Below are 13,969 nucleotides of genomic sequence, written 5' to 3' on the forward strand. Positions count from 1 at the left end.
CCGGTTGCTGAGCTGCAGTGAGCGCTGCCCTCCCCTCCCTCTCTCCCCTCCTCGCCCGGGGAGGATGACCGCACCGAAGCCAGTCTCCCAAACCATTTTTATTCAGAGCAGCGAGCAGATCGCAGCGGGAGGGTAAAAGAAGAGACGCCCGCCGCACGGACAACGGGGACTCCTGGTTTCCGTCCAGGGCGCCCCGAAGGAAGCTTTGGCCCTCCGAGCCCAGGCGCTGAGGATGACGGCCCGTCCCGTCTCCGTCCCGACGGCAGATCGGGTCCTCACCCGGCCTTCTCCCCCGTAGGTCCAGTTCTGTCTCCCTCGGCCCCCGCCGCCGGGTCCCCGGGGGTCGTCCCGCGGGGCAGCTCGGTGTACTTGCGGGCCGACCCCCGGGCCAGGCCCACGGGGTAGCGCTGCCGGTTGGTCTCCATCTTGGCCAACGCTGCCAGGGGCAGGTCCACCTGGCAGCGGGCTGCCAGGGCCACCAAATAGATGAGGACGTCGCTCAGCTCCTCCCCGAGCGCCTTCCGCTCCGCCACCGACCACGACAGCGGGCCGGATCCGGAGTCCGACTTCCACTGGCTGAGGGAGGCACGGAGACACGGGGCCGTTGGTCTCCGGCGGAAGTCGGGCGGCGGCGGCGCCGACGGCGAGCCCACCGCCGGGTCGGGACCGCCTCTCTATGTTGCCAGTTTGTACTTCCCAAGCGCTTAGTACAGTGCTCTGCACACAGCAAGCGCTCAGTAAATACGATTGACGAGGATGACGGCATGCAGCGAGCGCTCACCGCGCGCGCGGCGCTGTTCGTGGTGGCGTTTACTAAGCGCTTGCTATGTGCGAAGCACTGGGGAGGTTACAAGGGGATGAGAGGCAGCGCGGCTCAGTGGAAAGGGCCCGGGCTCGGGAGTCGGAGGTCATGGGTTCGAATCCCGGCTCCGCCACTTTGGGCGAGTCACTTCACGACTCTGGGCCTCAGTTCCCTCATCTGTCAAATGGGGAGTAAGATTGTGAGCCCCCCGTGGGACAACCTGATCACCTTGTAACCTCCCCGGCGCTTAGAACAGTGCTTCGCACATAGTAAGCGCTTAATAAATGCCGTTATTATTATTATTATTAGCAGGTTGGCCCACGGGGGGCTCACAGTCTCCATCCCCATTTTACAGATGAGGGAACTGAGGCCCAGAGAAGTGAAGTCTCGCCCAAAGTCACACAGTTGGTGGAGCCGGGATTTGAATCAATCAATCGATCGTATTTTTTGAGCGCTTACTGTGTGCAGAGCACTGTACTAAGCGCTTGGGAAGGACAAGTTGGCAACATAGAGAGACGGTCCCTACTGCTTCTCCGTTCCGGGCGCCTGGGCAAATACGGCCCCACAGAGTCGGCAGAGACGTTCCCTGCCCACGAGGAGCTTACGGTCTGGCGTGCCCCCGACCAGACGAGGCGGAAAGGAAAATCTGCCCCCGAAATCCCTCCTTTTTCCTACTCGTCTTCCCCTCGCTTCCGCCCTTCGTGACTTACAAGAGTTCCGCCACCTCTCCCACCTCTCCGACCATGGCCAGCAGCAGATTGCGAGGTTGGTGGAACTGGTCCCAGTCTCGTTCTGAGGCGAACTCGGCATGGAGGCGACGGCTGCGGCGGGGAGGAAGGGGAAAAAAGACGGTGACGGCGGCGAGGGTGGGGGGAAGAAAGGACTCGGTGAAGGGAGCAGGGGTGGGGGCAAAAAAGATAGGCAGGGTGGCCTAGTGGATAGGAGTCACGAGCCTGAAAGTCAGAAGGACTCGGGTTCTAATTCCGGTTTCACCCCTCGCCTGCCGTGTGATCTTGGGCAAGTCACTTCGCGGCCCTACGCCTCAGTTACCTTATCTGTAAAATGGGGATTAAGACTGAGCCCCATGGTGACAAGACCTGATGATCTTGTAACCACCCAGGCCTAAGTACAGTGGTAAGCGCCTAACAGATACCACAGTTCTTCTTCTTCTTATTATTATTATTATTCACTTCTCTGTGCCTCAGTTACCGCCTCTGCAAAATTGGGATTAAGACTGGGAGCTTCCCAGGTAGGAAATGCGCTGTGTCCAACCTGATTAGCTGATATATATCCCAGCGCCTGGCACATAGTAAGCCCTGAACAAATACCGTTAAAAAAAAAAAGACTTGGTGATGGATGAGGGTGGGGAAAAAGGATTCAGTGATGGGGGGGAAGGGTGGGGAAAAAAGATGATGAGGTTAAGAAAAAAGGACTTGGTGATGGGGGTCAGGGTGGGGGATAAGATTTCGTGATGGGGAGAGGAGAGGGGAAAAAACACTTGGTGATGGGGCAAGGGTAGGGGATAAGATTTGGTGATGGGGGAGGAGAGGGGAAAAAAGGGTGATGGGGCAAGGGTCGGGGATAATAAGATTTGGTGATGGGGGAGTGGAGAGGGGAAAAAAGACTTGGTGATGGGGCGAGGGTGGGGGATAAGATTTGGTGATGGGGGAGAGGAGAGGGGAAAAAAGACGTGGCGATGGGGCGAGGGTGGGGGATAGTAAGATTTGGTGATGGGGGAGAGGAGAGGGGAAAAAAGACTTGGCGATTGGGAGAGGGTGGGGGATAATAAGATTTGGTGATGGGGGAGAGGAGAGGGGAAAAAAGACTTGGTGATTGGGCGAGGGTGGGGGATAATAAGATTTGGTGATGGGGAGAGGGGGGGAAAAAGACTTGGTGATGGGGCGAGGGTGGGGGATAATAAGATTTGGTGATGGGGGAGAGGAGAGGGGAAAAAAGACTTGGTGATGGGGCGAGGGTGGGGGATAATAAGATTTGGTGATGGGGGAGAGGAGAGGGGAAAAAAGACGGTGAAGGGGCGAGGGTGGGCGATAATAAGATTTGGTGATGGGGGAGAGGAGGGGGGAAAAGGACTTGGTGATGGGGCGAGGGTGGGGGATAGTAAGATTTGGTGATGGGGAGAGGAGAGGGAAAAAAATTGGTGATGGGGTGAGGGTGGGGGATAATAAGATTTGGTGATGGGGGAGAGGAGAGGGAAAAAAAGACTTGGCGATGGGGCGAGGGTGGGGGATAATAAGATTTGGTGATGGGGGAGAGGAGAGGGGAAAAAAGACTTGGCGATGGGGATGAGGGTGGGGGAAACAAGATTCAGTGATGGGAGTGAGGCCTGGAATGGTAAGGGGTCCCAAATGGGGAGGGGGTTCCGAGGTTCTGCAAGGGGTGGGGCCGGCTTGGGGTGCAGAAGGCGGCTGAATCTGGGGATGGGTTTCCCGGCTAACCAATCAATCGTATTTACTGAGTGCTTACTGTGTGCACAGCACTGTACTAAGCGCTTGGGAAGTCCAAGTTGGCAACATATAGAGACGGTCCGTACCCAACAGTGGGCTCACAGTCCAGGACGGGAGGAGGAATAAGAAGGGCCGACATCATGAGGAGCAACATAGCCCAGTGGTAAGAGCAGGCCGGGTCGGGGTTCTAATCCTGGCTCTGCCACGTGTCTGCTGTGTGACCTTGGGCAAGTCCCTTCGCTTTCCAGTGGCTCCTTTACCTCATCTGTAAAATGGGGACTGAGGCTGGGAGCCCCACGAGGGACAGGGACCAAACTTGCGTCTACTACTAAGGGCTTAACAGGTACCACAGCTTTGGGCGCTCAGCACAGCGGTTGGCACAGGGTAAGCCCTTCGGGAGGCTGAGGAGATGAGAGGGCGGGTGTGGGGAGGAGGGGAGGGAGAGGCATGGCTCCATTAGTCGGGTTCTCACATGTCCTCCAGCGTGGGCTCCGGGCTGAACTGGAACTGGACGCCACGGCCTTCCCGGCTCCCGCCAACCGGGCCCGCCTGCTCCTGCGGGGATGGGGAGAGCAGTGCTTAGCACATAATAATAATAATAATAATATAATGCCATTTGTTAAGCGCTTACTATGTGCAAAGCACTGTTCTAAGCGCTGGAGGGGTTACCAGGTGATCAAGTTGTCCCACGTTGGGCTCACACTCTTAATCCCCATTTTTACAGATGAGGGAACTGAGGCTCAGAGAAGTGAAGTGACTTGCCCAAGGTCACACAGCAGACTTGTGGTGGAGCCAGGGTTCGAACCCATGACCTCTGGCTCCAAAGCCCGGGCTCTTTCCACTGAGCCATGCTGCTCATTGCTTAAAAAAAACCATCATTATCATTATTATTATTATTATTATTATTAAGAAGGGTCTGCGGTCACACAGAGGGAGGGAGGGCCGCCATAAACCCTGGGCGGATGGAGAAGGACCAGCGTGGCTCAGTGGAAAGAGCCCGGGCTGGGGGAGTCAGAGGTCGTGGGTTCTAATCCCGGCTCTGCCACTTGGGTGACGTTGGGCACGGCTCTGAGCCTCAGTTCCCTTATCTGGAAATAATAATGATAATAATGGCATTTATTAAGCGCTTACGATGGGCAGAGCACTGTTCTAAGCGCTGGGGAATTTACAAGGTGATCAGGTTGTCCCCCGTGGGGCTCACAGTGTTAATCCCCATTTTACAGATGAGGTAACTGAGGCCCAGAGGAGTGACTTGCCCAAAGTCACACAGCTGACGAGTGGTGGAGCCGGGATTTGAACCCACGACCTCTGGAAAATGGGGGTGAAGACTGGGAGCCCCACGTGGGACAACCCGATTACCCTGCATCCCTCCCAGCGCTTAGAACAGTGCTTTGCACATAGTAAGCGCTTAATAAATGCCATCATTACTCTGATTATTAGAAGGGCTCATCCGCACGGGCCAACTCCACGTGCTCAGGCCCCCTTCCCTTTCCACTCATTCATTCCATAGGATTTATTTATGGAAGCAGCGGGCTCAGTGGAAAGAGCCCGGGCATTGGAGTCAGAAGTCATGGGTTCAAATCCCGGCTCTGCCACTTGTCAGCTGTGTAACTTTGGGCAAGTCACTTCACTGGGCCTCAGTGGCCTTATCTGCAAAATGGGAATGAAGGCTGTGAGCCCCACGTGCGACCACGTGATCACCTTGTAACCTCCCCGGTGCTTAGAGCAGTGCTTTGCACATAGTAAGCGCTTAATAAATGCCGTCATTATTACTATTATTGCCTGTGCCTCAGTTCCCTCATCTGTAAAATGGGAATGGAGGCTGTGAGCCCCACGTGGGACAACCTGATCACCTTGTAACCTCCCCGGCGCTTAGAGCAGTGCTTTGCACATAGTAAGCGCTTAATAAATGCTGTCATTATTATTATTATTGCCTGTGACTCAGTTCCCTTATCTGTAAAATGGGGGTTAAGACTGTAAGCCCCCCGCGGGACAACCTGATCACCTTGTAACCTCCCCGGCGCTTAGAACAGTGCTTTGCACATAGTAAGCGCTTAATAAATGCCGTCATTATTATTATTCTCTGTGACTCAGTTCCCTCATCTGTAAAATGGGGATGGAGGCTGTGAGCCCCACGTGGGACAACCTGATCACCTTGCAACCTCCCCGGCGCTTAGAACAGTGCTTTGCACATAGTAAGCACTTAATAAATGCCATCATTATTATTATTATTATTCTCTGTGACTCAAGTTCCCTTATCTGTAAAATGGGGGTTAAGACCCCATGGGACAATGGGGACCCAGAGGTCCTGGGTTCAAATCCCGGCTCTGCCAATTGTCAGCTGTGTGACCTTGGGCAAGTCACTTCACTTCTCTGTGCCTCAGTTCCCTCATCTGTAAAATGGGGATTAAGACTGTGAGCCCCATGTGGGACAACCTGATCCCCTTGTATCCGCCCCAGAGCTTAGAACAGTGCTTTGCACATAGTAAGCGCTTAAGAAATGCCATCATCATCATCACTTCTCTGCGCCTCAGTTCCCTCATCTGTAAAATGGGGATGAAGACTGTGAGCCCCCCGTGGGACAACCTGATCACCTTGTAACCTCCCCAGCGCTTAGAACAGTGCTTTGCACATAGTAAGTGCTTAATAAATGTCATTAAAAAAAAAACCAAAAAAACCTGATCACCTTGTAACCCACCCCCACCCCCACCCCCGGCGCTTAGAACGGTGCTTTGTACATAGTCAGCGCTTAATAAATGCCACAGTGTACTTCCCAAGCGCTTAGTAATAATAACAATAATGATGGCATTTGTTAAGCGCTTACTATGTGCAGAGCACTGTTCTAAGCGCTGGGGGAGGGAATGCAAGGTGATCAAGTTGCCCCACGTGGGGGCTCACAATCTTCATCCCCATTTTCCAGATGAGGGAACTGAGGCCCGGAGAAGCGACTTGCCCAAGGTCACCCAGCAGTCACGTGGCGGAGTCGGGATTGGAACCCGTGACCTCGGACTCCAAAGCCCGGGCTCTTTCCACTGAGCCACGCTGCTTCTCAATAGAATGAATGAATGACTATTATTTATTGAGCGCTGTGTGCAGGGGACTGTACTAAGCGGTTGGGAAGTACAGTTGGGCAACTTATAGAGACGGTGCCTACCCAACAAGGGGCTCGCGGGCTAACAGTGCTTCGCACATTGTAAGCACTTAATAAATGCCATTATTATTATTATTGTTATTATAAGGGGGAAACAGACAACAGGACCGTTTCCCGCCAATCTGTGCTAGCTCTCTTCCTCCCTTCAAGGCCCTACTGAGAGCTCACCTCCTCCAGGAGGCCTTCCCACACTCAGCCCCTTCCTTCCTCTCATTCATTCATTCATTCAATCGTATTTATTGAGCGCTTACTGTGTGCAGAGCACTGGACTAAGCTCTCCCCCTCGTCCCCCTCTCCATCCCCCCCATCTTACCTCCTTCCCTTCCCCACAGCACCTGGATATATGTATATATGTTTGTCCATATTTGTTACTCTATTTATTTTACTTGTACATATCTATTCTATTTATTTTATTTTGTTAGTATGTTCGGTTTTGTTCGTCTCCCCCTTTTAGACGGTGAGCCCACTGTTGGGTAGGGACCGTCTCTAGATGTTGCCAACTTGGCCTTCCCAAGCGCTCAGTCCAGTGCTCTGCACACAGTCAGCGCTCAATAAATACGATTGATTGATTGATTGACTGATTCCCTCCTCCTCTCCCACCCGGAGATATAAAGGCCGTCCAAGCTTTGCTTCTCCTCATTCTTCCCCCCCGAAGCGGATGGCAAAAGGGCCCATCTCTGGTTAGATTTGAGAAGGAATAATGCTAGATAATAATAACAATAATGGCATTTATTAAACGTTAATACTCTGTGCGAAGCACTGTTCAATGGCGAGAGCGTCCCAGCTCCCTTTGCCAGAGGAGCGGGCCCGGCCAACAGCCACCCCTGCCTCTTCCCTGCCAAGGCCCTACTGAGAGCTCACCTCCTCCAGGAGGCCTTCCCAGACTGAGCCCCTTCCTTCCTCTCCCCCTCGTCAATCGATCAATCAATCAATCGTATTTATTGAGCGCTTACTATGTGCAGAGCACCGTACTAAGCGCTTGGGAAGTACAAATTGGCATCACATAGAGACAGTCCCTACCCAACAGTGGGCTCACAGTCTAAAAGGGGGAGACAGAGAACAGAACCAAACATACCAACAAAATAAAATAAGTAGGATAGAAATGTACAAATAAAATAAATAAATAAATAGAGTAATAAATATGTACAACCATATATCCATATATACAGGTGCTGTGGGGAAGGGAAGGAGGTAAGATGGGGGGGGATGGAGAGGGGGACGAGGGGGAGAGGAAGGAAGGGGCTCAGTCTGGGAAGGCCTCCTGGAGGAGGTGAGCTCTCAGCAGGGCCTCCTCTCCATCCCCCCATCTTACCTCTTTCCCTTCCCCACAGCACCTGTATATATGGATATATGTTTGTACATATTTATTACTCTATTTATTTATTTTACTTGTACATATCTATTCTATTTATTTTATTTTGTTAGTATGTTTGGTTTTGTTCTCTGTCTCCCCCTTTTAGACTGTGAGCCCACTGTTGGGCAAGGACTGTCTCTATATGTTGCCAATTTGGACTTCCCAAGCGCTTAGTACAGTGCTCTGCACGTAGTAAGCGCTCAATAAATAGGATTGATGATGATGCTGTTGGCCTCCCCCTCAGGCGCGCGCCCCCCACCGCTCAGCCCGGCTCGCGCTCACCATCCCGCCACGCCGAGGGTCGCGCGAGAGTGGGAGGGGAGAGAGAGGAAGAGGCGCGACGGCCCCGTCCAATCAGAGAGCCTGGCCGCCGGGTGCCCGGGACGGCCCCGTCCAATCAGAGAGTTTGGAATGCCGGGAGCCCGGGACGGTCTCGTCCAATCAGAGGGTCTGATGGCCGGGTTGCCGGGACGGCCCCGTCCAATGGGAGAGGCTGCTAGGACGGCCCCGTCCAATCGGAGGAGAGCCTGGGCGCCAGGGGCCCGGGACGGTTCTGCCCAATCAGAGAGCCCGATGGCCGGGTTGCCGGCACGGCCCCGTCCAATCGGAGGAGAGCCTGGGCGCCAGGGGCCCGGGACGGTTCTGCCCAATCAGAGAGTCCGATGGCCGGGTTGCCGGCACGGCCCCGTCCAATCGGAGGAGAGCCTGGGCGCCGGGGGCCCGGGACGGTCCCGCCCAATCAGAGAGTCTGATGGCCGGGTTGCCGGGACGGCCCCGTCCAATCGGAGAGGCTGCTAGGACGGCCCCGTCCAATCGGAGGAGAGCCTGGGCGCCGGGGGTCCCGCCCAATCAGAGAGTCTGACGGCTGGGTTGCCGGGACGGCTCCGTCCAATCGGAGGAGAGCCTGGGAGCCGGGGGCCCGGGACGGTCCCGCCCAATCAGAGAGTCTGATGGCAGGGATGGCCCCGTCCAATCGGAGAGGCTGGTAGGACGGCTCCGTCCAATCGGAGGAGAGCCTGGGCGCCGGGGGCCCGGGACGGTCCCGCCCAATCAGAGAGTCTGATGGCCGCGTTGGCCCCGTCCAATGGGAGAGGCTGCTAGGACGGCCCCGTCCAATCGGAGGAGAGCCTGGGCGCCAGGGGCCCGGGACGGTTCTGCCCAATCAGAGAGCCCGATGGCCGGGTTGCCGGCACGGCCCCGTCCAATCGGAGGAGAGCCTGGGCGCCAGGGGCCCGGGACGGTTCTGCCCAATCAGAGAGTCCGATGGCCGGGTTGCCGGCACGGCCCCGTCCAATCGGAGGAGAGCCTGGGCGCCGGGGGCCCGGGACGGTCCCGCCCAATCAGAGAGTCTGATGGCCGGGTTGCCGGGACGGCCCCGTCCAATCGGAGAGGCTGCTAGGACGGCCCCGTCCAATCGGAGGAGAGCCTGGGCGCCGGAGCGGTCCCGTCCAATCAGAGAGTCTGATCGGCGGGTTGCCTGGACGGCCCCGTCCAATCAAAGAGGCTGCTAGGACAGCCCCGTCCAATCAGAGAGGTTGCTGGGGGCGGCCCCGACAAATCAGAGAGCCTGCGCGCCGGGTGCCCGGGTCGGTCCTGTCTAATCAGAGAGTCTGATAGCCGGGTTGCCGGGACGGCCCCCTCCAATTGGAGAGGTTGCTGGGACGGCACCGTCCAATCAGAGAGGTTGCTGGGACGGCCCCGCCCAATCAAAGAGCCTGGGTACTGGGTTGCAGGGACGGTCCCGTCCAATCAGAGAGTTTGATCGCTGGGTTGCCGGAACGGCCCCGTCCAATCGGAAGAGTTGCCGGCACGGCCCCGTCCAATCAGAGAGGGTTCTGGGACGACCCCGTCCAATCAAAGAGCCTGAGTACCGTGTTGCTGGCACGGCCCCGTCCAATCAGAGAGCCTGGCTGCCGGGGACCCGGGACGGTTCCGTCCAATCATAGAGTCTGATGGCCGGGTTCCCGGGACGGCCCTGTCCAATCGGAGAGGTTGCTGGGAAGGCCCCGTCCAATCAAGGAGGTTTCTGGGACGGCCCCGTCCAATCAGAGAGCCTAGGTGACGGGTTGCCGGGACGGACCCGCCCAATAGGAGAGGTTGCTGGGACGGCCCCGTCCAATCAGAGAGGTTGCCGGGACGACCCAGTCCAATCAAGGAGGTTTCTGGGGACGGTCCCGTCCAATCAGAGAGGTTGCTTGGACTGCCCTGTCCAATCAAAGAGCCTGGCTGCCGGGTTGCCGGGACGGCCCCATCCAATCAGAGAGGTTTCTGGGGACGGCCCCGTCCAATCGGAGAGGTTGCTGGAACGGCCCCGTCCAATCGGAGAGGTTTCTGGGACGGCCCCGTCCAATCAGAAAGGTTGTTGGGACGGCCCCGTCCAATCAGAGATCCTGAGCGCCGAGCCAAGAGGCGGGGCGGGAGGGGCGGGGGAGGAGGCTATTCGGAGTCCTTAAAGGGCCAGCCGCCCTATTTTCTCCCACCGTCGCCTGGTCCCAGGCCGCTCAGGCCTTTAGCCGTTTTGAGAAGAGTGAGGAAAATAAAATTAATTAATTAATTAATTAATTAATGAAATAAATGGACCTGAAAGGATCAGGCAGCATCGGGAAGCAGGGGGGGCCTGATGGAGAGAGCCCTGGGTTGGGAGGCAGGAATTCTGACTGTGAGCCCACTGTTGGATAGGGACCGTCTCTAGATGTTGCCAACTTGGACTTCCCAAGCGCTTAGTACAGTGCTCTGCACACAGTAAGCGCTCAATAAATACCATTGAATGAATGAATGAATGAGTGACTCCGCCATCTGCCTGCTGGGTGACCTTGGGCGGGTCACTTAACCTCTCTGTGCCTCAGTTGCCTCATCCGCAAAATGGGGATTAAAATACCCGCCCTCCTTCCCTCTTAGGCCGTGAGCCCCTTGTGGGGCGGGGCTTGCGTTCGATCTGATGATGATTCCAGCGCTTAGGACAGTGCTTGGCACATAGTAAGCGCTTAACAAATACCACTCATTCATTCATTCAGTCGTATTTATTGAGCGCTTACTGTGTGCAGAGCACTGGACTAAGCGCTTGGGAAGTCCAAGTTGGCAACATATAGAGACGGTCCCAACCCAACAGCGCTGAGCAGCGTGGCTCAGTGGAAAAGAGCCCGGGCTTTGGAGTCAGAGGTCATGGGTTCAAAGCCCGGCTCCGCCCCTTGTCAGCTGGGTGACTGTGGGCAAGTCACTTCACTTCTCTGGGCCTCAGTTCCCTCATCTGTAAAATGGGGATGAAGACTGTGAGCCCCACGTGGGACAACCTCGTGACCTTGTATCCCCCCCCAGCGCTTAGAACAGTGCTTTGCACATAGTAAGCGCTTAATAAATGCCATCATTATTATTATTATTATTATTATTATTATTATTGGGCTCACAGTCTAGAAGGGGGAGACGGAGAACAAAACCAAACACATTAACAAAATAAAATAAATAGAATAAATATGTACAAATAAAATAAATGGAGTAATAAATAGGTTCATCTGTAAAAGAACCGTGAGCACCACGTGGGACACGGACTGTGTCCAATCTAATTAGCTTGTATCCACCCCAAGGCTTTTCTCCTACGAATCGATGCCTTATCGTGGCCGGAGAGTTTGCGTTCTTTGATGAAGTTTCGAGCAGAGCCATTGAGGGATACTCTCTCGTCAGGGTTACCCAGAATGGAAAGGTCCAAGCCGAAGCATCGAAGTCGAGAACTATGCTGGGCACCTAGAGAAGCAGCGTGGCTCAGTGGAAAGAGCCCGGGCTTTGGAGTCAGTGGTCATGGGTTCAAATCCCGGCTCTGCCAATTGTCAGCTGGGTGACTTTGGGCAAGTCACTTCTCTGTGCCTCAGTTACCTCACCTGGAAAGTGGGGATTGACTGTGAGCCCCCTGCGGGACAACCTGATCACCTTGTAACTTCCCCAGCGCTTAGAACAGTGCTTTGCACATAGCGCTTAATAAATGCCATTATTATTATTATAGTAAGTGCTTAACAAATACCATTCATTCATTCATTCATTGAGTGCTTACTGTGTGCAGAGCACTGTACTAAATGCTTGGGAAGTCCAAGTTGGCAACATATAGAAACAGTCCCTACCCAACGGCAGGCTCACAGTCTAGAAGGGGGAGACAGACAACAAAACAAAACATATTAACAAAATAAAATAAATAGAATAAATACGTACAAATAAAATAGAGTAATAAATACGTACAAACATATACATACCATTATTACTATCATTATCATTTGCCGGTGGTGGGCAGCAGCGGCCTGGGAAATAGTCAAAGTTAGAGAAGCAGCGTGGCTCGGTGGAAAGAGCCCGGTCTTTGGAGTCAGAGGTCATGAGTTCAAATCCCGACTCCGCTGTCAGCTGTGTGACTTTGGGCAAAGTCACTTAACTTCTCTGTGCCTCAGTTCCCTCATCTGTAAAATGGGGATGAAGACTGTGAGCCCCCCCGCCGTGGGACAACCTGATCACCTTGTAACCTCCCTAGCGCTTAGAACAGTGCTTTGCACATGGTAAGCGCTTAATAAATGCCATCATCGTCATCATCAAAGGCCCATTATTATTATTATTATCATTTGCCGGTGGTGGGCAGCAGCGGCCTGGGAAACAGTCAAAGGCGGATGATCAAGTGATCAAAAGCACTTAAAACAGTGCTTTGCACATAGTAAGCGCTTAATAAATGCCATCATCATCATCATCAAAGGCCCATTATTATTATCATTATCATTTGCCAGTGGTGGGCAGCAGCGGCCTGGGAAACAGTCAAAGGCGGTTGATCAAGTGATCAAAATGTTGATCAAAGACAGCGACCAAGATGTAAGATTTTACTGCGCCGAAGAAGGCAGTGTTAAACCACTAACGTATTTTTGGCAAAGAAAACTTTAAGGAAAAAAGTCCCTAAAGCCACTATGGATCAGAAACGACTGGACGGCATTTGATGATGACCCCGGCCCTCAGTACAGTGCCTGGTTCATAGTAAGTCGTGAGGGACGGAGGGACTCTCTCCACGGGGTCACCCGGTCCCCTATCCCCCACACCTCCAGGGGACCACCCCAGATCTGTTTCTTTTATGTTCTGGATCTTTAGCTATCCTTGTTCTATTAATCAATCAATCAATCAATCAGTCCTATCTATTAGCACCTACTGTGTGCAGAGCACTGTAGCAAGCGCTTGGGAGAGTATAGGATAACATTAACAACGTACACATTCCCAGGGCACAACGAGCTTATTTTATTTTGTGGATATGTTTTGTTCTCTGTCTCCCCCTTCTAGACTGTGAGCCCACTGTTGGGTAGGGACCGTCTCTAGATGTTGCCGACTTGGGCTTCTCAAGCGCTTAGTACAGTGCTCTGCACACAGCAAGCGCTCAATAAATACGATTGAGTGAAATACCTTTTTTTTTTTAAAAAAAAAGGATATGCTGTGATGTAGAAAGGAGAAAGAAGAGTTGTCCAATTCTGTGTGTCCACACGATGGCAACGAGAGAGAATAAAAAGAGCAGTGAGAAGAGGTGAAACATCCTTGTTTAATTTCCAATTTCCCGGTGGAGACATTGCCAAAGGTGTCTTAACTCTACCTTCTCCTCTGCACACCAAAATGTTTTCTTCACTCTTATTGACACCCTGCCCATCACCTTAGTCTGTTATTCCAAACATTTAACCCCCTCCTCAAACCCCCCGCCTCCTCCCATCCCACAACCCAATGACCAGGCCACCTACTTTATTAAAAATATTTGATGCTATCAGGTGTGATTAGAACAGTGCTTTGCACATAGTAAGCGCTTAACAAATACCATCATTATTATTATTATTATTATCTCCCTAAAATCTCCCCTGCCCCTCCCCAGTCCTGCCCCTTCTTCAACTCTCCCATCTTCCCCCACAGTATCTCCAGAGGAGATCTCAAACTCCACCCCCTCCATCTGCACATAATAATAATAATAATAATGGCATTTATTAAGCACTTACTCTGTGCAAAGCACTGTTCTAAGCGCTGGGGAGGTTACAAGGTGATCAGGTTGTCCCACGTGGGGCTCACAGTCTTAATCCCTATTTTACAGATGAGGTAACTGAGGCACAGAGAAGTGAAGTGACTTGCCCAAAGTCACACAGCTCACAATTGGCAGAGCCGGAGCTTGAACCCATGACCTCTGACTCCAAAGCCCGTGCTTTTTCCAC

The 13,969-nt window shown here is 53.6% G+C and overlaps 1 protein-coding gene across 1 annotated transcript; it reads right to left on the reverse strand.

Annotated features, from left to right (window-relative positions):
• Positions 1 to 79: 79 nt before the first annotated feature.
• On the reverse strand, positions 80 to 8,071 carry DCTPP1 (dCTP pyrophosphatase 1). Its single transcript, XM_038763420.1, has 4 exons — positions 8,055 to 8,071; positions 3,740 to 3,822; positions 1,513 to 1,623; positions 80 to 576 (listed from the first exon to the last, which is right to left on the reverse strand). Exons 1-4 carry the CDS (start codon positions 8,055 to 8,057, stop codon positions 276 to 278), a joined length of 498 nt encoding a protein of 165 aa, XP_038619348.1. The 5' UTR covers positions 8,058 to 8,071; the 3' UTR covers positions 80 to 275.
• Between the last annotated feature and the right edge of the window lie 5,898 nt (positions 8,072 to 13,969).

This window comes from Tachyglossus aculeatus, chromosome 21, assembly GCF_015852505.1.
Source record: "Tachyglossus aculeatus isolate mTacAcu1 chromosome 21, mTacAcu1.pri, whole genome shotgun sequence".
In the NCBI taxonomy this organism is placed as follows: Eukaryota; Metazoa; Chordata; class Mammalia; order Monotremata; family Tachyglossidae; genus Tachyglossus; species Tachyglossus aculeatus.